This window comes from Peromyscus maniculatus, chromosome 8 (genome assembly GCF_049852395.1).
Source record: "Peromyscus maniculatus bairdii isolate BWxNUB_F1_BW_parent chromosome 8, HU_Pman_BW_mat_3.1, whole genome shotgun sequence".
Lineage (NCBI taxonomy): Eukaryota > Metazoa > Chordata > Mammalia > Rodentia > Cricetidae > Peromyscus > Peromyscus maniculatus.
In genome coordinates this window covers 91,265,228-91,289,554 of record NC_134859.1, presented here as the reverse complement: position 1 = coordinate 91,289,554, position 24,327 = coordinate 91,265,228, and the positions used below count along the sequence as shown (strand labels likewise).

At 52.3% G+C, this 24,327-nt stretch overlaps 1 protein-coding gene across 1 annotated transcript in view; it reads right to left on the bottom strand.

The window, feature by feature from the left end:
- Crhr1 (corticotropin releasing hormone receptor 1) overlaps positions 1 to 24,001 on the bottom strand; it is a 47,680-nt gene extending 23,679 nt beyond the window's left edge. The window contains exons 1-2 of the mRNA XM_006970547.3: positions 23,776 to 24,001; positions 3,636 to 3,723 (exon numbers count right to left, since the gene is read on the bottom strand). Coding sequence (XP_006970609.1) covers positions 3,636 to 3,723; positions 23,776 to 23,808 — 121 coding nt within the window. The 5' untranslated portion in view covers positions 23,809 to 24,001. The remainder of the gene's footprint in view (positions 1 to 3,635; positions 3,724 to 23,775) is intronic.
- Positions 24,002 to 24,327: the final 326 nt, after the last annotated feature.

The following is a 24,327-nucleotide window of genomic DNA, read 5'->3' as shown; positions in this document are numbered from 1 at the left end:
CTTTGAAGGGTGGCCCAGTTTCTGCTTGTGTACAGTTGGACACTGGTTTCTTCTGTCAAGTTGGCCACATAGTTCCCTCCCCGTCAAGCTTAGTGCCCATATGTGCTCAGAGGACCCTTCCACCGTAGGTAATGCCAGAGGGCAGCTAGAACCATGCTCCTGCTCCAATTAGGAGGGAGTCTCCTATCACGGGCTTCTGGGTGAACCACAAAGGGTGTGAATAACTGGCAGCCCCCTTTCAGGTAGGAAGGCCATCTGCCTATCAGGTTTGAGGCTCTGGGAGCAACTCCTCTGAGGCCACCTGGGGAGCAGCCAGGTACGTTGTGGGATGTCTTCCTGTATGCTGTGAATATGTGTTGCTCCCATTGGCTAATAAATAAGCTGCTTTGGCCTATGGCAAGGCAACTTAGAGGCAGGTAGGAAATCCAAGCAGAGATACATGGAAGAGAAAGGTGGAGTCAGGGAGATGCCAGCCTGCTGCCCAAGGAGCAAAGAGATGCCAGCAGACTGGTAATGTCACAGCCACGTGGCAACATACAGATTAATCTAAATGGGTTACGTTATAAGAGCTAGCTAACAAGAAGCCTGACCCATAGGCCATACAGTTTGTAAATAGTATAAGCCTCTGTGTGTTTACTTGGGACCGAGTGGCTGCGGGATGCAGGTGGGAGTGATTAGTTCCAATAGGGGGGCCAGGCAGGACCAGAGAAACTTACGTCTACACCAGGGCAACCTCAGAGATGGGCACTCCTCTGAGTAGGAGGCTAGTGCTCTAGGATGAAGGGACAGTTGCTCTGTTTGGATAACACAGCACTGAAAGAGGGAAGGGGGTGGGCAGACAGGCTTGGCAGCTCAAGTTCAGCTGCCTCTTTAGCAGGACAAAGAAAGGTGTCTCTGTAGAGTGTGGGCCACATTTCCTGTCTTGTGGCTCTGAACACTCTTGAGTTTCACACTCAATACCTAGTAGAAGTCCAGGCACATGGTAGGGGCTGAAGAAACTGTAGGGCAATATACAAGCTTGGGGAAAACTTCAGTGGTGACATTGTGCCTCCAAGTGACACTTTGTCTCCAAGGAACCAAGGACACTGGGCCTTGAGTATGATAGATCTCTGTGTATTAAATCTGAAATCAGGCCCAGTTGGCTCAACTCCTGTGGCCAGTGCTGGGTGATTGTGTATGCTCAGTCAAGTTACTCAGTCTCTCTGAGTCCGAGGCTCCTTTTCTTTAAAGCAGGGACAAAAATTCTTGATGAATCTCTTGTGATGACTGAATGAGGCTGAACACTTAGAACGGTGCCGATACAAAGTGGACGTTCACATGTATTAGCTATTATTATTACTGTTTGTTGCCAATGATTACCACCTTAAGAACAGGGATGGGAACTGGTCACCCCAGGTCCTCCTGAACTCTGATTCCACTTGTCTAGGGTGCTATCAGTCAGTAATTCTATTACTTTCTGGCACAGTCATACTCATGCCATGATTTTATAGGTCGCCAAGTCTGTAATCTGTCACATGTTGGGAGCCTTGGCCATGGGAACCTAGCCCTTCCTTACTCCTGGCATGAGGCATGTGCAAGGCCCCCAAAGGTTCCAGCACAGTGCCAGCCACTCTGGCCAGACGCCCATCCATCTGTCCTGGGCCCTCCACCCCACCCTCACCATCTGTCTCTGCCAATGCCCATCAGATGACAAATGGTGATAGCGGAGGCCATTGTGGAAGGTGATGGATTGCATCCGATGAAGCCAGGCAGGCTGGGGTGGGGGTGGGGCATCCAGTACAAATCACGGAGGAATGAGCATCATTCATCACAGCCTGCTGCCTCCAAGGACAGGTGACACCTGTGTGGCTCCAGGGTGTCACTTCTCTTGAACACAAGCAAGTTAATGGAGCCTGACCTGGCCTGGGGTGGAGAGAAGGGATGGAGACCTCTCCTCCAGGCATCCCTCCCTCCCTGCCCTTCTTGGCTACGACTGCTGACAGGTGAGCACAATGCACTCCCCGCTCAGTTCAGTCAGTGGGTAGTCCAGTGCTCGGACGGCCAGTGCCTCCTTCCCCCTGGTCAGTCCTTCTGCCAAACTTAACCACTGGTGTTCAGTCACTGCTTGTTCTATCTCTAGGCTCACTTAAAAGCCCCCTCCTTCAGGAAGGCTTCTTGGATTTGCTTTACCCCTTTCCTAGCCTCACTGACCCCTCCATTGTAGTAAGTAAGGTAGGGCGTACTTTCTATTCCTGCTAGGTATATACTCAGTACTTTTAAAATGTCATGATTAGGCTGGGTGGGCGGTGGTGGCGCATGCCTTTAATCCCAGCACTTGGGAGGCAGAGCCAGGCGGATCTCTGTGAGTTCAAGTCCAGCCTGGCCTACAGGGTGAGTTCCAGGACAGGCTCCAAAACTATACAGAGAAACCCTGTCTTGAAAAACAAAAAACAAAAAAAAAAGCCAAGATTATACCCAGTAGCTATCTGTGCTCTACAGTTTGTGAAACAGATCCACAAAACTCAGTGCATTTGACCTCATGATGCCCCCTCCCTCCATTTGGGCAAAGAAGTCCAGGGCATAGTCTTCCTGTGGATACCAGTCCTTAGCTCCACGGTTAGGGTGTGGGTGGAACCAGCTGGGAGTCGGCACAGGACCCCGTTGGTTACTGCGGGCCCAGCACTCCCTGTGAGGCGCAGAGGGTCACGTGACCACCGTCCCAGTTGCGGAAGCCTCCCCTCTGACCAGGATCAGCTTTAGAAATAAATTCCTCCTGCCTCCTGTCCATTCTTGAGTCCATCTCTCCACTGGCTGCTCTCACCCTCTGATTCTCAGCCCTGGGGACCTGGACGAGACTGGGAGACCCTCTCAGCTCCTCTGGTGACTTTCGTGGGATCTGCTGCGTGAGGGGTGTTCGACGGCTGATTCAAGACGGCAAAAATGCATCTCTACTTATCCTGCCTGGCAACTGCCATCCCTGGGGCCATGGCCAGAGTGAGAGGAGGCTTGGCCTTGGGATCCAGCAGGCCTAGATTTGGGACCAGACCCTGATGGCACTGACTGTGACATCCTGGGAATTTTATGAAACTCTTTCATGCCTCAGTTTCCCCATGTGGAGAGAGATCAGGTTTTTAGTTCCTGGGGGATAAAATAATGATGCAGAAGCCCTTTGTCAATGGATAAGCTATAGGCCTTGGTGAATTTGCATCCATCTAGCATTTTCTATTGGGGAGGTATTGGGCATCGCAACTCAGGCTCCAGCACATAGTGTTCCTCTGCGTCTCAGTTATCTCAGGTGTCAGATGGGTGACAGTATCACGCATCCCTTGTGCTAGCTGCATGCAGCCTTATGCACCAGCACGTTTAGCAACAGCAGCAACCTTTGTCCTTTTTCCAACATCCCCAACTCACAGCCCAGCACTGAGGCCTGGAGGGCCTTCCTTCCCCTGTCGCCCATGGGATGGTGACCATGTGGTACATTTGCTGAGTGTGTCTCCTGTGCCCACAGCCGAGGCTGCTGGCTAATCACAGGCCCCTTTCCACTCACAAACTCCAGTTCCAGATCTGTGCCCATAGAGACCACTGCTCAGAGCTCCAGGGAAGGAGATCCTGTGGGAAGCTGGCATCCTGGGAGGGAAGGGGCAGGGATGACTCACCAGAGACGTTGCTGGCCAGAGACAGGCTCTCACAGCGCTGATCTTGTAGGGAGGTGGAGACGGGGTTCAGCCCCAGGAGGAGAAGGGCCTGTGAGCATAAGGGGGAACAGGATACAGTTAGGGGGTGCTCAGCAGTCTGACCTGATGATTCTTGTCCCCTCCTCCTCTGCCTAGCATCCTACCCTTGCCCTGTCTCCTGGTACCCTCGTGAATGTTTAAAATTGCCTGGTTCATAGAGGGCCAGGAATGGAGGCTGGTCAGTGGGGACGCCTGAGCTACTTGAACAGAGAGGATGTTTGTCTCTGGCTGCTGGGGAGGGCCACCTCCACTGCATGGGCCCCCAAACATGTCTAAGCAGGTCCTTACAAATGCATGCACACACGTTTGCACACAACCCTCCACCTTCTTTCCCTCCTCCCTCCTTCCCTTCCTGTGCGGAATTTCAGGCCTGTGGTTTAATGAGCTCCTCCTGAGCCCTCATCCTCGCCTGGCCTACCAGTCACTGCAAATTGTGCTTCATGTGTCAGGCTCTTCCAATGTGCTGTGATAGTTATGACAGCTTGATTCTCCCTGGGGCCAGCATGGATACGGCTACTGCAGATGGGCAAGTTGAGGCATTGAAGAAATGATTGTGTCTGGGAAGATGGGTCCCTATTCCAGGGAAGGTCTTTGTCCTCTAACCCCATCGAGGGCCCCATGTTACTCTGACTCCAGAATTTCAGCCCTGCTGGGATGGGAGAGGTGTGGGCCCTATGACTGGAAGGCTATCTCTTCTCGAATGGATGCCCCCTGCCCCCAACAGCGATGGTCCCTTTCTTAGGTTACTACCCTCTCTACAGGTTAGAGACCGGGTGGGTGGGCTGTGTGACCTCTCTTGGCCTCAGTGTCCTTGCTCTAAAGCAAGGCCAGCCTTCCCCTGTGTCTGTGACCATATACCGTACTGACGTGTGGCAACTAGGCTAATGAACGATGCTGTGTTTTGGGTACACAACGGGAGCTCAATGAGGACATGCAGACTGACTTGAACTCAGTGGTTGTTATCTGGTCCAAGTAGTGAGGTGGAGATGGGCTGGAGCTGTGTCTGTCGGGACTCCTTCTGCAAGGGGGTCTGGAAGCATGTGGGGGTGGGGGAGGGGCACTGCTACATGCATTCTTTCCTCCGCGGGGCCCTAGCCACAGTGAGAGAAGAATCCCTAGGTAGGATGGCAGCCGAGGGAGTGTTCTCCACATAGCCACCCCACTCTGTTCTCCTGTTCCCTCTTTGGGGGTCCTAGGATCAAGAGGATTATCAACAAGGACCACCACATCCAGCTCGAGAAGCAAATGGAACACTAGTGTATTTAATTTGACTGTGGCTGGGCTAAGCTTCAGTGTGTGTGTGTGTGTGTGTGTGTGTGTGTGTGTGTGTCCATCTGTCGGTCTCCCTTCAGAGGTCAGTTTTCTATGTTCACCTGCAAGGAATGTCCCCTGTCTATGCCCATCCCAGCAATCCTCCAGCCCCACCATTACTGACTCCTTTCCTCTTCTGTCATATGTTAATGACAAAGGCGAGCTCTGCTGTCTTCTTTCACACCATGCATTTGCACTCCTGACCAGAGCCTGGACCCACCCCCTTAAGAACCACCCCTAATCCTAGTGACTTACAGAGCCACATCGTACCCTTGATATCTGCCCGAGTCCTTACTGGGCTTTAATTCATTCCCACACCTCAAGCACCCTCTCTCTATCTCACTCCAGGGCTCTCTTCGCTCTGACTGACACGAGCTTCAGACTCAACAGTCCCCAGTCCTGCCATCCTGTACAGGTACAGGTGTCACTTTGCCATCAGCTCTGGGGACAGGGAACTCACTCCTGGGCCTTGGCAACAATTAGGATAAACCCTTTCTTGCTCTGGCCCAGAGCAGTTTCCCATACTTTATTCATCAGTAATTAAGCTTCCCAGGCTCCAGAGGACGAAGAAATATCATTAGCCCCGTTTTCCAAATGCAAAGGCAGAAGTAGAGAGAAGAGGGAGCCACGAGCTAGCTGGTGGCTCTTGACAGCTAAGCGCACAGCGGTGTCCTCGGTGTCCTCGTGACAAAGCTGCACAGCTCACTCACAGTCACTAGGAACCCTGAGCTATCCCCGGAGATGGGTGATGGCTGCTGGAGCTAGAGGCTCCTTCTAGAAAATCCTACTCCCCTTCATCTCCTAACACACACACAAATCAATCAACCAACCAACCAACCAATCAATCAATCAATCTCATTTCAGCCACAGGCAAATTAAAGAAATGGCAAACCCTGTTGGAAAATATCAGCCCACCACTCGACATCTACCCTTATCAATCTAATACTTAAAAGAAGCTTCGGTCTTTCAGCTCCCCCTTGAAGACACATCACGCCCCGTTCCCATCTACTTCACCGTGGGTCACCTCTCACCACACAGTCCCTCCTGTTTGGGGACACCTTTGTCCACACAGTCTGTGTCTCTTCTACGCCTGGCCAGCACCTGGTGACTCAGCTGTCCTTAGGGTAACCTCTCCAAAGCAAAGTGACTCAGTATACCCTTCCAGTGTGCCCCTAGTACTCCCCCGTGCCCTGCACATGTCACGGATGCTCCCAATGGAGGCCTTGGGGGTAGTCCAGAGTGTGTGAAAACCAGCTCATTACTGCACACACTCGACCCAGCTCTAATCAGATGACGAATGCAAAGGCCAGAAGCTCTTATTCACACATCTTAATGTCCTGGGGTTCATTAGAGCAGAAATCCAGATTTGTTGAAAAAAAAAAAAATCAAATGCCACAGGGCAAAGGGCTCAGCTGAGCTTGAACCCTGTTGCTAGTCTGACTGTCTTGGATGTGCTAGGTCATAACGCCATTTCCTACCCACAGAGGTCTTGGGCTTCATTTACGCAAAGACAAATGCTTCTTAAAATTTCTAAGCTGGTCTTTCCTCCCCGAAAAGGTCAGGTCCGTGGCAGAGTCTTTGCCTGCGCCCCCTCCTGCTCTGTAGAGGTTTATAAAAGCTTCCAGTTAATTTCAGAATCATACTTCCACAAAACGTCCAGCATTTCCCCATGAATTTCCTCTTACAGGCTGCGAATCTCTTCCTCAGTCACCTCCATTTTCTCAAAACATCAGCAGGACACTTCTCTGCTGGTAGCTAAAAGGTTCCCAAACTTTCCAGGCTAATGTCTTCCTCTTAATGGAGACTTGTTTGAAGACAGGCTCTCAACGCAATCAATCCAGGCTCACACAAACTCAAAATGCTCCTACCTCAGTTTCCCAAGCACAAGGAAAGATGTGAGCCACCACACCCAGCTAAAACTGGGAAATCTGCCCCCTCTTCCTCAGACAGGGTCTCTCTGTGTAGCCCTGGCTGTCCTGGAACTCACTTTGTAGACCAGACTACTCAGAGATCCATCTGCCCCTGCCTCCCAAGTGCTGGGACTAACTGGGAATTCTTAATCTTCGACCCACAAACACACTGAGGGTGGTGTGCATTGTGAATACCCTGAAATTAAGTGTGGAATGGTACCTGAAAATTTTAAAAACCTACTTTTCTCAGGACAGTTCATCACTTCTTCTACTTCTCAGCAAGTAAAATCCAGACCTCTATAAAATCAGATTGGGATCTTCTTAAATTAGGCCAAAGTACGTTTAGCCTGAGAACGAGCACTTCCTTGGCCTCTTCTCCATTCCTTCCTCCTGCTACATGCCCATGAGTGTGCAGCACACAAATGTGGAGTTCAGAGGAAGATATCAGACGTCGTCCTCTATTTCTCTCTGCCTTATTTCTTTGACATAGGGTCTTTCAGTGACTGAGAAGCTCACTCATTTAGTTAGGCTGGCTCCCACTGAGTTTCCAGAATTCCTGCTGCTGGGGTTACAAGCATGTGCAGTGATGTGCAGCATTTTATGGTGGTACTTGGGATTTGAACTCAGGTCCTTATACTGTGCAACAAGCTCCCTTACCCACTTAGCCATCTCCTAGGCCTCCTTTTGGAAAAAAAGAAAGTTTTCAGTATTAGACCAGGCTTTTTCTTTTGGGCTACCAACCAGCTCCCAAATCACACTCTGCCTTAGCTCATGCTCCTCTCTGGCTAGCTTTTTTTTTCTTTAACTTAAATTAACCCGTTTCCCTTCATCCACATTTTTGCCTTGGGCCTTTTTACCTTTCCTTTCTGTATGTCCTGCTTTGTCTAGCTGGCTGGTGGCTGCCTGGCTGCCTGGCCCCAGGTATCTCCCTCTTTTTCTCTCTAATTCTCTCTTCTCTTTCTCTTGTGCCTAGATTTCTCCTCCTACTTATTCTCTCTGCCTGCCAGCCCTGCCCATCCCTCTCCTGCCTAGCTATTGGCCATTCAGCTTTTTATTAGACCAATCAAGTGCCTTAGGCAGGCAAGGTGGAGACAGCAACACATCTTTACATCGTTAAACAAATGCAGCATAAACAAATGTAACACACCTTTACACAGTTAAAGTAATATTCCCCAGCATAAACAAATGTAATATGTCTTCACACAGTTAAATATCCCGCAATGCGGTATCTCACGCAAACTTGCCATTTTCTAGCTAGTAGAGAAATTAAAACACTGTCAGCGAGGCGAAGTTGGCAGTATGCTCCTGGTGAATGTGCTGGTTCTGTACCCCAGCCTGGCAGGCCCCAAACGAAACCTCTAACTGCTAATCTTCACAAGCCTTGGAGGTCAAGCCTGAGAAAGACAAGGGCATCCTGTCCCTCAAGTAAGTGCACAAAGGGACACAGGCCCTGGTGAGCACGGAGCACTCACAGTGGGAGAGGGAACAGTCACAGAGAAGCAAGGAAGGTGGCCCAGAAGTCTCTGGAGGGCGAGTGGGAGGGCTGAACCTGACAGCTGCCTGCGCCAGTTCCAGCACCCCCACCCGGGGCCAGCGCAATCTGAGCTGCCATCCGAGTTCCCTGGGTGACTTTGGCATAAAGGTTAATCACACCCAGAAAATGCTTATTAGAGACCGTAAATAACCACTTTACGGAGGCTCCATTTGGTCTTTGAGGCACAAAGTACAATTTTCTTTGATGGGACAATTCCATGATTAACCTCTTGGGGAGGGACCTGAGGAGCCACAAGAGGGAGGGAGATAGGGCCCAGAGGCTGCTAGGGCCACCCCCACTTCTTCAAAGTTCCTGAGGAATCAGGAGAGGGACCTGCCTTCCTTTCCAAGCTCATCCTGGGAGATGCGCCCTGGGGCAGGCATGGCCTCCTCCTCCCAGAGCTGGGCCTGTGTCCCCAGCCTTTTCTTCGGCCTCCTGTTGAGCTCAGACTGCAGTAGCTCTGACTGGGTAACTGTGTGAGTCACCTGGCCCTTGATACCTAACTTCCTTTTCTGGGAAGAAGGGGCAACGAAGTTGGGAGACAGACCTCCTGGGAACGAGGAAAGGGGTGCTTCTGAAATGTGAAGCCACCAGAGTCACTCCCACTACCTGGTCCCTCTGGGCCCCAGAATCCTCCTTGGCTCTTGGTACAACACCCATGAGGGTGCTCCCGTGGCCAACTGCCCTATGCCCTGTCTACCTCAGTCACATTCTGTTCTCTCTGTAAGCAAAAACCCTGGGAAGGGGTTTTCAGTCTAAAAGAATGGTATTTTGTCATTTACTGACTTTGTTTCGCAAGCCCTTGCTAGGCTGAGAGTCTACATTCACGGAGCCCAAAGCTAAGAACTCGATTTGAAGAAAAACAAAGGAATTCAGAGGCAGAGAGGACCAGGACAACGTCACACACACACACACACACACACACACACACACACACACACACCACAAAAACAAAGCGTAACTGAGTACAGAGAGGAGGAAGCTGTATAGCATGACCATGGGTGGGCTTCTGGAGGGAGGTGACCTGTTGAGGGGGGATACAATCAGGAGGAGAAGCACTTGGCCTGGGGAGACCCAGGCTGCCAGAATCGGGGGACTCGGGACACGAAACTGAGATGGATCCAGGAGGCCAGACGAGCCAACACAGATTTCTGGGCAGCAGACAACTGGATCTTATCAGCGCCATCCTTTGCAGGTGTGGAAACTGAAGCCTGACGGGAAATTGAAAGCCAGAGCCTCCTGATCCATGAGGCAGTTCCGCAGGACTTCGACAGTGGCTTATGGACCAGAAAAGCCCCTGACTGCCCAGGGAGGTCAAGATTACAGTTCTGCCCTTGCTAGCTTTTGACAGTTCTCCCCGGCCCCAGCCCGTGTGTGTGTGTGTGTGTGTGTGTGTGTGTGTGTGTGTGTGTGTGTGTGTGTGTGTGTGTGCATGTGGGTGCATGTGTCTGTGTATGCTCATGTGGATGTCAGAGGTCAACGTTAGTGTCTTCCTCTATCACTTCCACACTATTTTTTGAGGTAGGGTCTCCCACTGAATCTGGAGCTCACTGATTAGCTAGACTGGCTGGCCAGTGAGCCCTGAGGATCTGCTTGTCCCCACCTCCCAGCGCTGGGATTATGAGGGCACGTGGCCACTCCAGGCTTTTTTTTTTTTTTTTTCTGGAGATCTGAACTCACAGCCTCACATTTATGCAGCAAATACTTTAACCACTGAGCCATCTCTCCAGCCCTCTGCTGACTATTCTGACTGTTTTGATCTGTACTCTGTCTGGAAGAGCCTGACTTAGGCAAGGCCAAGGGGAACGAGCCGAGATGTGAGAGAGCACAGGGCTCATAAACCACAATTTCCTTACCCAAGCCGACTCCCCCATCAAACTGAAATGCTAGGATCTGGCTTGTAGAAACAAGACGCATGCAATCAACTCTTCAGACCCCATTTCTGCTGCCCCAGGTACGAGTACAGTTATGGGCTGACTGAACCTGGACAGGGGGTTCTGGGGAGGGTGGAGGACCCCGCAGGCAATGCCACAGACATGTCTCGAGCAGAGGGGTCAGTGGTGGTTCGGACTGCAAGCTGTGCACAGCCCAGCTGAGACCTGAACGTGATGCCTTTGCTTTCAATCCACAGAGATGCTCAAAAGCTGAGTCCGGGCGACATCAGACTGAGGACAGAGGGCAGCAATGTCACATGTCCTTTCCCAGCCTTCCTGATGTGCCCCAAGCAGCCCTCTCTCCCCTCACCCTGTCCCAGGCCAGGTCCCTCCCAACAATTGCTCTCTGTTGACAGTCACAACCTGTCCCCATCTCAAGGTAAAGAGCCTGTTTCCCCCCCAAGTGGGCGAGCAGTGGAAGATTATTCCAGGTAGACAAGAAATAATGTATTGTTGCATTTAATTAGCTTAAATTGCTGTTGTACAGAGAAAAAAAAAATGGAAGGGAAAATCTCCTGCCTACACTCAGGGGGGTGCATGCCTGGGTGTTCCCCACCTCCAGACTGTCTCCCTGGGTCCCGAGCTCCCATGTGGGTCCCCTTATCCTTGTTCCTGCTCCTTTCATGGAGGCCTCATGGCAGGGCTGGACCTCCCCCGTGCCAGCTTCTCACTGGGCAGTGGAGTTTATACACGGTCTTTGAGGACACAGGAGTCTGTCTGCTTGGGCTATAAGCTTCTGGGATAGGGTCTGTAACTATTAGGATATCCTTGATGAATTGCAAGACATGTGGAATGAATGAATGAATGAATGAATGAACAAAACAGATTGACTTTCTTTTTCTGACCCCTTGGTCCAAAGGATCCTGTGATAACTCCCATGACTTTCAGCACTTCCCCCTCCCTCCCCCACTTCCTTCCGTCCTTTTCTTCTTTTTCTCCCTTAGGTTTTCTGGAACAAGCTCTCACTCTAGCCTAGGAACTCACTATGTACCCTAGACTGGCCTTGAACTCATGGCAATCCTCTTACCTCAGCTTCCTCATGCTGGGATTACAGGCACGTGCCACTGTGGCCCAACTCCACCACGACCCTTGAATACCTGCTTCCTCCTCCTTTCCTCTTCTCCACCTGATGGAGTGCCTGCCCTCTCTCCTCTGCCTTCCTTCCTAGCGTCCCTGCCTTGGACTCCAGAGAGCTGAGCTCAAGAAGGCGCACTCTGGTGCAGGGAAGTGTGGCTCTGGCAGACTTGTTCTGGGGCAGTGGACAAGTTCTCCTCCCAGCCTCAGTTTCCACGAGTGGGAAACGAGAAGAACCTTTGTTCCCAAAATTCTTCTCCAGGGATGAATGTGCTCTGGCTCCAAGACTTGCAGGGAAACCCAAATCCAGACCTCTAACTCTGGGTTCAGAGAACTCCAGAGTGGGGTAACTTCCTGCCCAGATCCACCTGTGTAACCCTGGGAAAACCAGTGGACTTCTCCCGGCCTCGTTCTCCCGTCTGTAAATGGGACGAGTTGGAATGAAACATCTACACCCGGAAGCTCTTGGAAAGATTTGGTGATTGAGCTCATACAGGGTAACAAGGGGTCAAGGGCCCAGCCAGTTCTACAGCAATGGGCTTCTTTCCTGACTCAGTCTCTCCTACCAAGACTGTTCCTATCTGGTCTCCTGACCATCACATCTCCAGTCTGTTCCCAGAAGCTGTGGCCACCTACAGAAGTGGGATGTGTTTCGCCCTTGGTGTGGACTAGCTGGGCTTGGAAAGGGGGACATAGAGTGGTACCTATCTCCAATGCTCATCGTGATGGATAATTTCCATCGCAGGCTTGATTGGATTAAGACACACAATGACGTCTGGTCTACAGAGCGAGTTCCAGGAGAGCCAGGGCTGTTGTGCAGAGAAACCCTGTCTCAAAAAAAGCCAAGGCCTTCACCCACCCCCCAAAAGAAACACAATGAGGCACACCCTTAGGTGTCTCTGTGGGAGAGTTTCCAGAGAGATGTTAAATCTCCAAGAATGAGGAGGAAAATCCCACCCTGAATATGGATGGCATCATCCCACGGCCTGAAGTCTGACTGAATAAAACTGGAAGGAGGAGAAAGTGAGTGGGCAGACTGTGGGCAAGACCTTCTCTGCTTCCTGGCCAAGGGCACTGTGGTAGTTTGATGTAACTGGCCCCCATAAGCTCATAGTGAGTGGCACTATTGGGAGGTGTGGCCTTGTTGGAGTAGGTGTGGCCTTGTTGGAGGAAGTGTGTCACTGTGGAGGGCAGGGGCAGAGCTTTGAGGTTTCCTATGCTTAAACTTGGCTCAGTGTCTGAATCCATTTTCCTGTTGCCTTCTGATCAAGATGTAGCCAGCACCATGTCTGCCTGGCCTCTGCCATGATGATAGTGAACTGAACCTCTGAAACTGTAAGGAAGCCACCTCAATGAAATGTTTCCTTTATAAGAGTTGCTGTAGTCATGGTGTCTCTTCACAGCAATAGAAGCCCTAAGACAGCCATAGACTGAGAGGCTTTTGCCACTGAACCTTCTCCTGTGATGACTGTGTCCCTCTGAGCTGTGAGTCCAGACAAGCCCTTCCTCCTCCAGTGGCTTTTGTCCATCATCTGGTCTCATGGAGAAGAAAAGCAACTAATACTCCCATCCCACATCTGGCAGTCACTCATTCATTCCCCTAACTATCTGTCTTAGCTGGGGTTTCTAGTGTGTTTCTACACCATGACCCAAAGCAACTCAGGGAGGAAAGTTTGGGGTCTATTTCATCTTATAGCTGTGCATCATCCAGGGAAGTCAGGGCAGGAACTCAAGCAGAGGCCATGGAGCAATGATGCTTACTGGCCTGCTCCTCACGGCTTGCTCAGCCTGCTTCCTTATACAACTCAGGTGCCAGAGGTGACCACCCAACATAGCTGGGCCCTTTCATATCAGTCTGTAAAGACAATATCAAGACAACTTGCCTTCAGGCCAGTCTTATGGAGGCATTTTTCTCAGTTAAGATTCCCTCTTCCAGGTAACTCTTAAAACTTGTGTCTAGTTGACAGTAAGCTAGCTAAAACAGTATGACTTGTTCTCTGATACTCTCAGTGACATGTTTGTCCAGTGTGGGCCTCTGGCCTCCCTCTCTCCTGCTTTCACTCAAGACTTGCCCATTAATAGACTCGGAAGTTTCTCATTGTGGTGGTTTGAATAGGAATGGCCTCCATAGTCTCATAGATTTGAATGCTTGCTCATTAGGGAGTGGCACTACTTGACAGGGATTAGGAGGCGTGGCCTTGTTGGAGTAGGTGTGGCCTTGTTGGAAGAAGTGTGTCACTGAGGTGGGGTGGGTTTTGGGTTTCAAATGCTCAAGCCAGGACCAGTGTCTCTCTGTCAGCCTGCTGCCTGTGGATCTGGATGCAGAATTCTAAGCTACTCTCTAGCATCATGTCTGCCTCCATGCTGCCATGCTTCCCACCATGATGACAAAGAATTAAACTTCTGTAAGTGAGCCCCAATTAAATGCTTTCTTTTATAAGAGTTGCCTTGGTCATGGTGTCTCTTCACAGCAATAGAGCATTGACTAAGACATTCGCGTAATCTCAACCCATCAAGTTGGAGCCCTTTAGATGATAAACTAATGTGAACAGAGAATCTTGCTCATGGCTGTTACCCTAGCAACTGAAGGCACTGGGGTGGAAGCTCCTCTCCTGCCCTAACAGGGCACTCTGTTCCCCAGCCCCTTCTATAAGCCTGAGGCATCCAAGTGGGTACAGTTTTGTTTTTGTTTTTGTTTTTTTGCCTCTACATCTCTAGGTCATAACTAGAGCTGCAGCTCACTGCAGTAAAAATGGGGAAGTGGAGTCCCTTATGGGACCATGGCGGGAGGCATGAGTCAGGTAGAACTTGGTTAGAACTCACAGGTGCAGGGAACCTGGACTGGGCTCTAAGCCTGCTCCCAGGTTGGGGGACTGGGATCTATGAGCTGTGGGTGATCCCTGCATTCTGAGAGAGGTCTCTGAGGAGGCAGAAGCCAGATCTCAGGTGCGGGAACAGCTGTGAAGGGCATCAACCCTGCAGGTGACATGCCTGGGGACTCTTGATCAGCTGCACAGGGGTAGGTGCCAAGTGGGGGGTCTCCAGGTGGTAGCAGAAGCATGTCCTTGGAGGAGAAGCATTTCAGAAGCGATTTGAGGAGGCTGGGAAGGAAGCAGGAGACTGTATGGCAGCTGGCAGGTGGGTCTATTTTAGAAAGCCTAGAGCTCTGTAACTGGATGTTTTGGGTGAGCAGCTGCCCACCAAAGCCGCTCGGGAACGTAAGCTGCTGCTGGGCCGAGGCCCACTGAGAAGAAGTTAGGGATGAATCATGGGGGGGGGGCAGCGATGTGAATGTGAATCAGGCAGACCCAGAAGTTCCCAGGTAAAGCCTGGCAGCAACAGGAGGGAAGATTGACTGGCAGGGAGTAGAGGCCAGGGGTGCTTGGACATCCCAGTGTCCGAGGCAGCCCCACAGCAAAGAACTACTGTTCCAGGCTGGGGGCTTACTTGATAGGCAAAGTGCTTGTCTTGCAGGATGATGTCCTGAGTCTGGTCTCCAGAATCCACATACCAATGCTGGATGCAGTACACACTTTCAAGCTCAGTGTTGGGGAGTGGGAACATGCAGATCCCTGAGGATGAACAGCCAGCCAATTTAGCATAATTGGTGAGCTCCAGACCCTGTCTCAAAGGAGATGGATGGTGCTCCCCAAGGTAACACCTACAGTTGTCTTCTGACCTCCATACACACATGAACACGTATGTACACACACCGGCACACACACAACACACAAACAAAACTGCTGTCACCAAAGGCCCACAACAGTGGCCTTGGCAGGCCCTATTATGAGGACACTCACCTGCCCGTTCATTAGGAGGAAAAAGGGAGACCATGGAGGTGCTTGGGAAAAAGGAAAACACACAAGGAAAGAGCCGTGTACATCCAGGGAGACGCTCCGGGTGCTCTCTGTCCATGGCCCTTTGCAACCATGGACCAATCATCCCTGTTTCTGGCCTCAAGTTGAGATCAGGGGGCTGGTGGCAAGGTTCCCACGTGGCCAACTGGCTCCATCCAGCTCCTCCCGGGTGGGAATGTGGCAGAAGACCAGGAAGACGAGGAAGGATCGACGGCTAGCATGGCTGAAGCTCAGGGGCAGCCAGAACAGGACCCTGACAGAATAGGGTCCTGGATGTGGGAACTGGTCTGTTTTATACAGACTGAGCTGCAGCCAAATGACAGAACTAGTGCAGGTCTGGGCCCCCGTAGCTTTGGAGGAGCCCACCACGCAAGGAACAACTTCTTTGGACTCTCTGGGGCACGAGGACCCACGGACTATGCTCAGACCTTCTCTTACCCCAGTGACAAGGGACAGGTTGATGAGTGCCTTAGTTAGGGTTTCCACCGCTGTAGAATAAGGAAGAAGAAGCCAGCACAGAGTGCGACACCAGCCCTCCCCTGCCAGGATAATTCGCAAGGTTTCCTCCCAGGCTCCACTCCACAGCCTCAGCTACCAGAGATGCTCTCTCACTCAGGTCTACAGCAGAACTGATCAGGTACGAAATGGCATGGCCACACAGGGCATTCGCAGTGATCCTGGTACTGAGGGTGGGAATTGTGGCCCCCAGGTGCATCCCAGAGCAGCGCTACTCCAAGAGTGCTCAGGACCAGTTTGGGCAGGTTTGCCAAGGGCAAAGAGTTCAATACCAGTGCCCAGTGTGATAGGTCCAAAAATTGAGAGAGACTATTTAGAAACTTGGATGGGAATTTGCCCTTGCTGCGACACCCAAGCAAGTTGTCAATAAACTCATCTCCTTGAACTGGGTCTAGACCAATTCCAATGTTGTCAGACTGGCAAGGTGACTCACGGGGTGCAGCCAGGACCACAGGCTAGTCTGCAGAGGACTGGAAAATCTCCGTGGTCTTTCTCCCGGCTGGCGAGCTGGAGGACAGAGCGCATTACAGAAGGCCTCGTGGAGGAGACAGTTTGACTGCTGAGCTCAGCATGAGGGGAGGGACAGGGAAGAGATGGCTGACACCCATGAAAGCAGCAGGTCCCCCTCTTTGAACTTTGGTGGGAGCAGGCTGCTCACTGCACAAGCATTTCCTGCTTTAATCCCCATCACTGTCCAGGTAAAGAAGGTACAGACGCCCAGAGAGATGGTGTGACTTCCCGAAGGTCACCCAACCAGGAAGTGACAGAGTTGACGCTAACCCCAGGACTCCTACACTTTCAGTATTAGGGACGTGCCCTTTCCTTAGGACATTCTGCTTCTTAGGGTACACATGAGCCCTGCCACTCCTGGCCTGAGTCTCACAGCCTGGCAGCAGCATTTGCATCAGACCATGGGGTCAGCCATGTGCAGAGAAGGACCCAAAGTTGTCTCACTGCCACCCACAGGGAGCTGGGGGTTGTGACATGCACTCAGGCCAAGACCATTTAGAGGAGGCAGGAATGCCACCGTTCTGAGCCCCCTCTGCCTTGCCTGGCTACTCCTGCCTCGGCACCAGGAGGATCAGAACACCTCTAATCCCATTTTGGGAAACAGAAGTACTCCACGCCTGCTCCATGACACCCCAGCTTCTAAGAAGACTCTTGTTCTCTTATGTCCCCAGCCCAGACCCTGATCTCCCCTTAGTGATGTCTCCCTAGAAGCCCCCAAGATGCAGATGCCTCTGCCTGCATGTGGACCACCTCAGCACATGTCAGGGAACACAGGGCAGGGCAGGAACCTGTGAGTGTTACTGAGCACTCAGAAGCAGGGACACATGACATCTTGGGCACTGGAGAAAAAGGAAAGGCCAGAACGGCCAAGGCAGACATGCAAGTCATCCTCCTTCCCAAGCCTGCTCAGATCTCATGTTCATGTTCAATGCCTCCTTCCCCTTCACTTTCGCCAGGGAAGTTTCTGTCTACCAGACTGTCTGTCCTGAAGACCTCCTCCTCCATCATAACAAAACTGTCCACCCTGAGCAGGCTGTGGACAAGGCTGGTCCCTTGGTACAGTAGAGTCTGGTCCTGGAAGGATCATGTCCTACTTGTATTCTTTCTCGGTCCTTTCTCATCAGCCAAGACCTTCCTGTCTCTGCTGCCATCTTTCATCTTTGCTCACAGGCTACCCACCAGCAAGGTCCTCATAGCGGAAGGGGGGCCGCTGAGCCAGAAAAGGTCTTCCGGAAACCACTGAACCCTTTCTAAGAGGCTGGGAAAGCAAAGGGCGCCAAAGGGAAAGACAACCCCCGCCCTGTCAGGTGACAATCTTGTCCTTGCCCAGTTCCGGTCCTAGCACTTTACCCGGGCAGGCTGCCTTTCAGTGCTCACTCTGTGTACTTGCCAGGGACCCGGACCACTACGCTGTTCTCATTCTCCTGAATGTCCTGACCTCCCAGTACCTACTCAACCAGGATTCCTACTATGCCTTATGGCAGCCTTATATCTCTACCAGGGGTACCCCACTCACAGCCTTGGGCCACATTACACCTTTGGGTGCTAGGACGGACAACTCCAGCACTTACTGTATGCCCCAGACAATTCTTTATCCAGTGTGGCCCAAAGAAACCAAAAGGTTGGGTCCCCCTGTGCAGTCTAACACAGGAGACTTCAAAGTGAGCTCCGACAGTCCCCTCCCAGGCCGCAGCAGTGAAGCAGCTGGACCTGCCCAGCCAGTTTCTCTTCAGGTCTCTGACCTAGGTGCCCTGGCTCCTCACCAGATCAGAGATCAGGGTGACAGTGGAGGAGGGTGGGTGCCACTCAGACCATCTCGGGGCTCCGGCAGTTGCTGTTTCCTGGGCCCAGCAGACCAGTGGCAGGATTGTCTGTTTCCATAGCATCTTCACGTGACCCAGGAGCAGTTTCCGGGCGGATGACTGCCAAAGAGCAGGCTGGGCTGAGGCATCTCAAGAGGTGTCTCTGGGCACAGGTCCTGAATCCTGACATGTCCGCTTCACACAGAAAGAAGGACCTGTCCTGATTCTGAGATGAAATTCTGCGAGGATAGGTCTCCCTCTCTCCGAGCCGTCCTGCCTTTTACTTCCACTGAAAATCAGTGGTTAATACTCTGTTGCCTGACAGGCTCCAAGGAGTTGTTTTCAAACCAATTGCTTGCACCCGAAAGCTAATCGCATTGTATTATCCTCCTTGCAAGTGTCTACTTTTTCTGACAGACGTTCCCACAGGTCCGTGTGGCCCCTGACCTTGAGCTCGGCTGCAGGCTGGTGGCTCTGGCCTTTCCCCCAGGGATGTTTCATCCTCCCCACTCCTCCTGCCCCTCCCTCCTCTCCCTCCTTCTCCTCCTCTTCTAGTTTCTATTTATTTATTTCTGTTTGGTTGATTTTTTTTTTTAAGACAGGTTCTCATGTAGCCCAGGCTGGCCTTGAATTCACTATGTAGCCCAGTATGATCAAGAACTTCTAATTCTTATTATTAGCTGAGTGCTGGAATGACAGATTCATGAGCCACCATGCCTGGTGTATGCAGTCAGTGCTGGGGGCCAAACCTAGGACTTCCTGCGTGCTAGGCAAACACTACCAAATAAGCCAAATCCCCAGCCCCGCCCCCTCCCCACTTTTAATGGCCTTTCTTAGACTGGAGTCATTGCTGGGATATTTTATAGGACCGCTCTAGCTCATACTTATTAAGGGTAGACTGTATGCCAGACACGTTAGGAATGTTTCCACATCCAGCAGTGCAGGAAATCATGGTTAGCCCATTTTCCCAATTTTGGGGAGAGTGTGTATGGGTGTTGTGTTGTGTGTGTGATATATGTGCTTGTTAGTGTGGGTAATGCATGCTCATGTGTGCACGTATGTGGGGAGGACACAGATGGATATCAGGTATCTTTATGACTCTTCATCATTATTTTTCTCAGACAGGGTCTTTCACGGAAGCGGAAGCTCATTGATTAGGCTAGGCTGGGCTGGTGGCAAATGAATGGGCTTCAGGAATCCACTTGTCTTACTATGCCCCCTCCACTCACCAAAACACTGAAGTTACAAACATAAACTGCCATGCCAAGACTCCAAGTGTATGTGGATTCTGGGGACCCGAACTCAGGTCCTCGCACATTCATGCAGGCACTATACTGACTGAGCAGTCTCTCCAGCTTCATTTCTCCCATCCTTTAAACCATGAAGAAACAGATCAGGGTGCTAACCCTACTTCTTAGAGCCTCATAGCAGAGCCAGGATTCAAGCCCACATCTGCTTCACCCACGTTCCCAAGTCCCACAAGCAAACGCCTGGCCAAGAGCAAGATGTCTGGTGAAGAGCATTTTTAAAGGAATTGCTCTATGGCTCGCAAGCGTCTCTTGCTGACTGGGACTTCTCACAGAACAGGGGTCATTTCTAATTAACAATTCATTATGTGACCAGAAAACTGCAGTCAAAAACCTCCGCTTGTCCTTCTGTCCCCAATGGGCTCTCATTTCCAGAGAGTCCAGAAGTGGCCAGGGTGGAATCTGAGATGAAAGACAGCACCCACCCCCCCCCCCAGCTCTCCTGTCCCCCAGAAGGAGGCAAGAAGGGGAGGAGCCTGCAGGGCTTACTCAACCTTTCCAGACTCCCTACATGGCTGCATCTCCAGCCTCCTCAGGCTGCAGGTCACCGGTGTGATCTGTCCTGCTGCCTGCGGCTTTCTTTTCTCCTCTGCGATAACCACAGTGGCTTACGGTAGGGTTCTAGTGTTTTCCATATCTGAGGTGGCATCGCTTTTTTTATTTTATTTTATTTTATTTTTTTTTTTTGCTTTTTCATTTAAGCCCACATGTCTCTCTGGCTCCTCTGTTCTGAGGTGACATCCATGTCCCATGGGGGCAACAAGGATTCCTTCGTCAACTGTATCAACTAAAAGGAGAAGGTGGTACGTAACCCTCACCTTAGGTATCTGGTAAACACGTTCTGTATTCACTGGCTTTTCAGGTCCAGTGCTATGAAGAGGCAACGGGAGCACTGAGGCTCAGAGCAGAGTACTTGGTCCCCACACAGTGAGCTCCCCAGATGAAGAGGAGCAGAGCTAGGCCTCAGTTTGCTGGACCTGCTCTTCCCAAGTAAGGCCACAGCCCCGAAGAGCTCTTGGGATCCTTCTAGCAGGTCAACTGTGTAAAGGGAGTCAGTTCACTCTCAGGCACAGAGCAGCTGTGGCCCAGAGAGGGAAGGGGACCTACTTGAAATCACACAGTCCCTTGGATGCGGAGCTAACGGCAAAGTCAGGCTTGCTGACCACAGTGCGGATGCCCTACCCCTCCCACTGCTGAAATTCTCAGCCCTGCACCTTGCTGCCTCTATGGCGGTCTTTCTTCCCCACCATTCCCGCTCCCTGGGACCAGAGCTCAGGCTCTCGGCAGGAATCTGGATGCGGAGAGTGGAGCTGAAGGGCACATTTGACCCCTAAAGATGTAAGGCCGATCTTTGCTGGCTGCTGAGGCCCCCACAGGAGTCAACTGTCAGCAAGGGCAAGAAATGGATTTTCCACTTGAGCTCCAGGCCAGTGGGTTGCTTTTTCCTGTCTGCATGCTTTGAGAAGGGGCTGAGCCTCCAAGTTTCTCCCTAGGCTGGGTCGCAAATCCCATGGCTTCCCTTTCCTACCCTGCTTCAGGTCTGTGACCAGGCCACTGCATACCCCACAGCCTACAGTCCCACCATGGCTCACTTCCCCGCCCCCCCCCCCTTCTATTCTTCCCAGCACCTCTAGAAAACCCAACTCCATTATTATGTAAGCAAAGAAACAATGGAAGAGAGGACCACTCATAGCCAACTATGGCCATTCCACAGCAGTGGGCAGTCTCCCTCGAAGGCTCAGAAATGGCATGGGACAAGACGAGAGTGGTGACATTACAGGAGAGGGCTGTCCATAGTCACAGCCCAGATCTGATCTTTAAAAACAGGACCAGCAAGGATCATTGTTAAAATGGTCACAGCAGCATGGAAGGAATGATATCACAGGCATTTCCTCCTCTGGTTTGTAGACTGTGCCAAACGCTTCTAAATCACTTTAAGCAATAACAAGAGCAATGGAACTGGCCTCCCTAGAAGCCACTGGACACTCGTTGGCCTCCCTGGACACTCGTTGTCCTTTAAGAACCCACTGAGGCCTGGTTCACCCCACAGTCACTGTCAGGAATCACTTGTCACCAGAACATAGACCTGTCTCAGGAAGAGCAGCTAGTGGGGTGATAGGGAGAGGAACCATGTCTCACCTGTATTCATAGCCACAGACACTCCATACGCATATCTCCCTTCATTTGGTGCACGCGCAGGCACACACACACACACACACACACACACACACACACACGTTCTTCATCTTTCTTACACTCTCCCACAATGCTCCATAACCAGTTCAATGTGAAACCGACACTATGGGCCTGAGTGACCCTTTTCCCAGCATGGCTTGTCTGGCAGTCATCAGTGACAGAGCTGGTTTTTGCATGATCTCCAAGTTCCCTGGACTCCTTTGTTCAAACTGATGAAACTCCCCGGCTCAAGGCTGGTAGGGATTGAGAGTGGTTTTAAGTGGCTAGAATTTTTACTGACAAAAGCTGACGAAACAAAGTCCTAGTTATGAGTGCCTGGGTTTGGATTCTGTGTGCAGACGCTGAGGGCAAAGTCAGGCTTGCTGACTGCCAAGCTATGGTGCCCCTTTCTGAACAAGCAGCTTAGATCCTCTATAGGATATAATTCCTACTCCTTGGACTGCTATGAAGACTAAATGACTTAATATTTATAAAGCAACCAGACTACCACCAGGAAATGTGCGCGTGGAATACAAATACCACACTAACTGCACCTCAGTCGGTGTTTCCTGAGAACTCACTGAATGTATCAGGTGAGACAAGTCTCCCAACGCCCACTAGTCAGTAGGAACAAGAGGAAAAAGAGCCTTTTTAGTTTAAGAAAATGTGAACATTCTAAACAGGTCATTACATGCAATTCTAAGAAGGGCTTGAGAAAGAACTTTCATCGATTTCCATGTAAACTTGAAAAAAAAAATATCCACAGCCCAAATCTTTTGAATTCGCTTACAAGATTGCATTCTAAGCCCTCTGTGAATTTAGATCAGGGCTCACTACACAGGGAAGCTTGGGAAAAGACTTCCACTAATGCTTACCTACGCCACCTCCCTGAATCTCCCTTCTTTCTTTGTGGGAGACTTCGGTCGCCCAGAAAATAACCTTAGGTTCACTGAGACTACCTCAGATTTGAAGACAACCTTTTGAGTATTTAGAGAGGGAGGACATGGGAACCTGAGTCACTGGTGAGGGGGGCAGTAAGTCACATTTTTAAAGCATGGTGATTTAACTCAAATGCTTTTTGAGCAAGCAGATGTACAGTTTAATAACTGATGGAAAAGTCAGTCAGTCAATCACTACTGCTCACCCCCATCCCACTCCTGTCCCCTAAATCCACTCAATCTTCTGAATGCAATGGCGTTTGAATGCCCTGGCCACAGTTAACCCGGTGTCTCTGCTTGGGGCCCAGGAGGTCCCTGTTGGCCCTGAGACCCAGGCATGGCAACTGGGACGGCGGGGCGGCGGCCGTCTTTCCCAGGCATCAGCACTGAGGTGCTGGTACCCAGCGAGCCTGTGCGCTCCAGGACGCGCTTGGCACAGGCAAAGTGACGCCTGTCCCTGAGCTGCAGGCCGGGTTGCGAAGCACTTAGCTCTTCCCTGGCTCTGTCCACCCCCGCAAATCCCTAGGTCGCCCCCGAACTTCATCCAGTAGGCGCTGTAAACGCCTACTGGAGACTTTAGGAAACTCCGGGCTGCGGTACCGCTTCCCCAGCCCGGTGGCAAGAGCGAGCGCGGCCGCCGGCTAGAGAGAAAGCGTTGCGCTCCGAGGCTGCGGCGCCCGGGCCGGCCGGACACTGGGGCGCGCGGCTCCGTCGCATCCCAGAGATGCTACGTGGATCGAGGGCCGCGAGGAGCCGGCCGCATCCACCTCCTCCGGAACCTGAGGCTTTCTACGGAGGGGAACCGGCAGGAAAGCGCGCCCAGGACCTAGAAAGGGGCGGCTCGGAGGGTGTCCGGAGGAGACGGGAACCCCCTCTAGAGCTTGAAGGGGACGTCGCTTCGGCCCCTAAGACTGCAGCGATTCTTCGCGTAGAGCCGGTTCCTCGAGTGGGCGGACCCCCTCCTCCTCCTCTAGCACCACAGCGGCTTCCCACCACCGGTTCTTTTTCCACCGGAGTTCTTCTGTCTCCGAAGTCAGGCTTCAGAGGTCCAGGTAGAGGGCACCTGGCTGTACCCAAGCCTCCCGGGACGCTCCGGGTTCCCTGCTCCCCTCCCCCAGCACCCCTGCCCACGCTTGTCCTGCGCCTGCCCGGCCCAGAGCGCCTCTGATCCCCGGCGGGCCGGTCCGCTCTTACCTTCACAAACCGGAGCTGCGGGCGCCGTCCCATCCTCGGGCTCGCACCGTCAGCGTCCCCGATGCCAGGATCCCTCCGACATCCCAGAGCCGAGAGCGGGCGGCTGCGGTCTCCGGTGGGCGGTGGGTCTCCCGGGCCTCTGCAAAGCTCCCAGGCACCGGGCTTCGCGCCCTCCCGCCCCGCCCCGCCGGTCTGCTCTGGCTCGCCCTTCGCGAGCAAGTCTGGTCGCCGTCTCCCTACTCAGCCCGGCCCGCCGCCACCTCTCTCCCGCCTGGAACCCGCGTCGCCCCGCCGCCTCCCCCACGGTCCGCCTGCCGCTCGCCTCGGCTCCCCGCCCCCTCGCCTCGCGTCCCCTCCTCTTTCTCCCTCCCCTCCCCTCTCCTCCGGTCCCTCCTCCGCGCCTCGCCCCTCCGCTGGGTGCCGGCTCCCGCCTCCTCTGTCCGCTGCCCAGCCGGGGGCCGGCTCCCTGCGCCCTGGCCGTGCTGAACCCCCCCTCTCCCCTGCACCCTGGCTTGCGGCAGTGCGCGGGGCGCGCAGGCAGCGGCGGTGGCC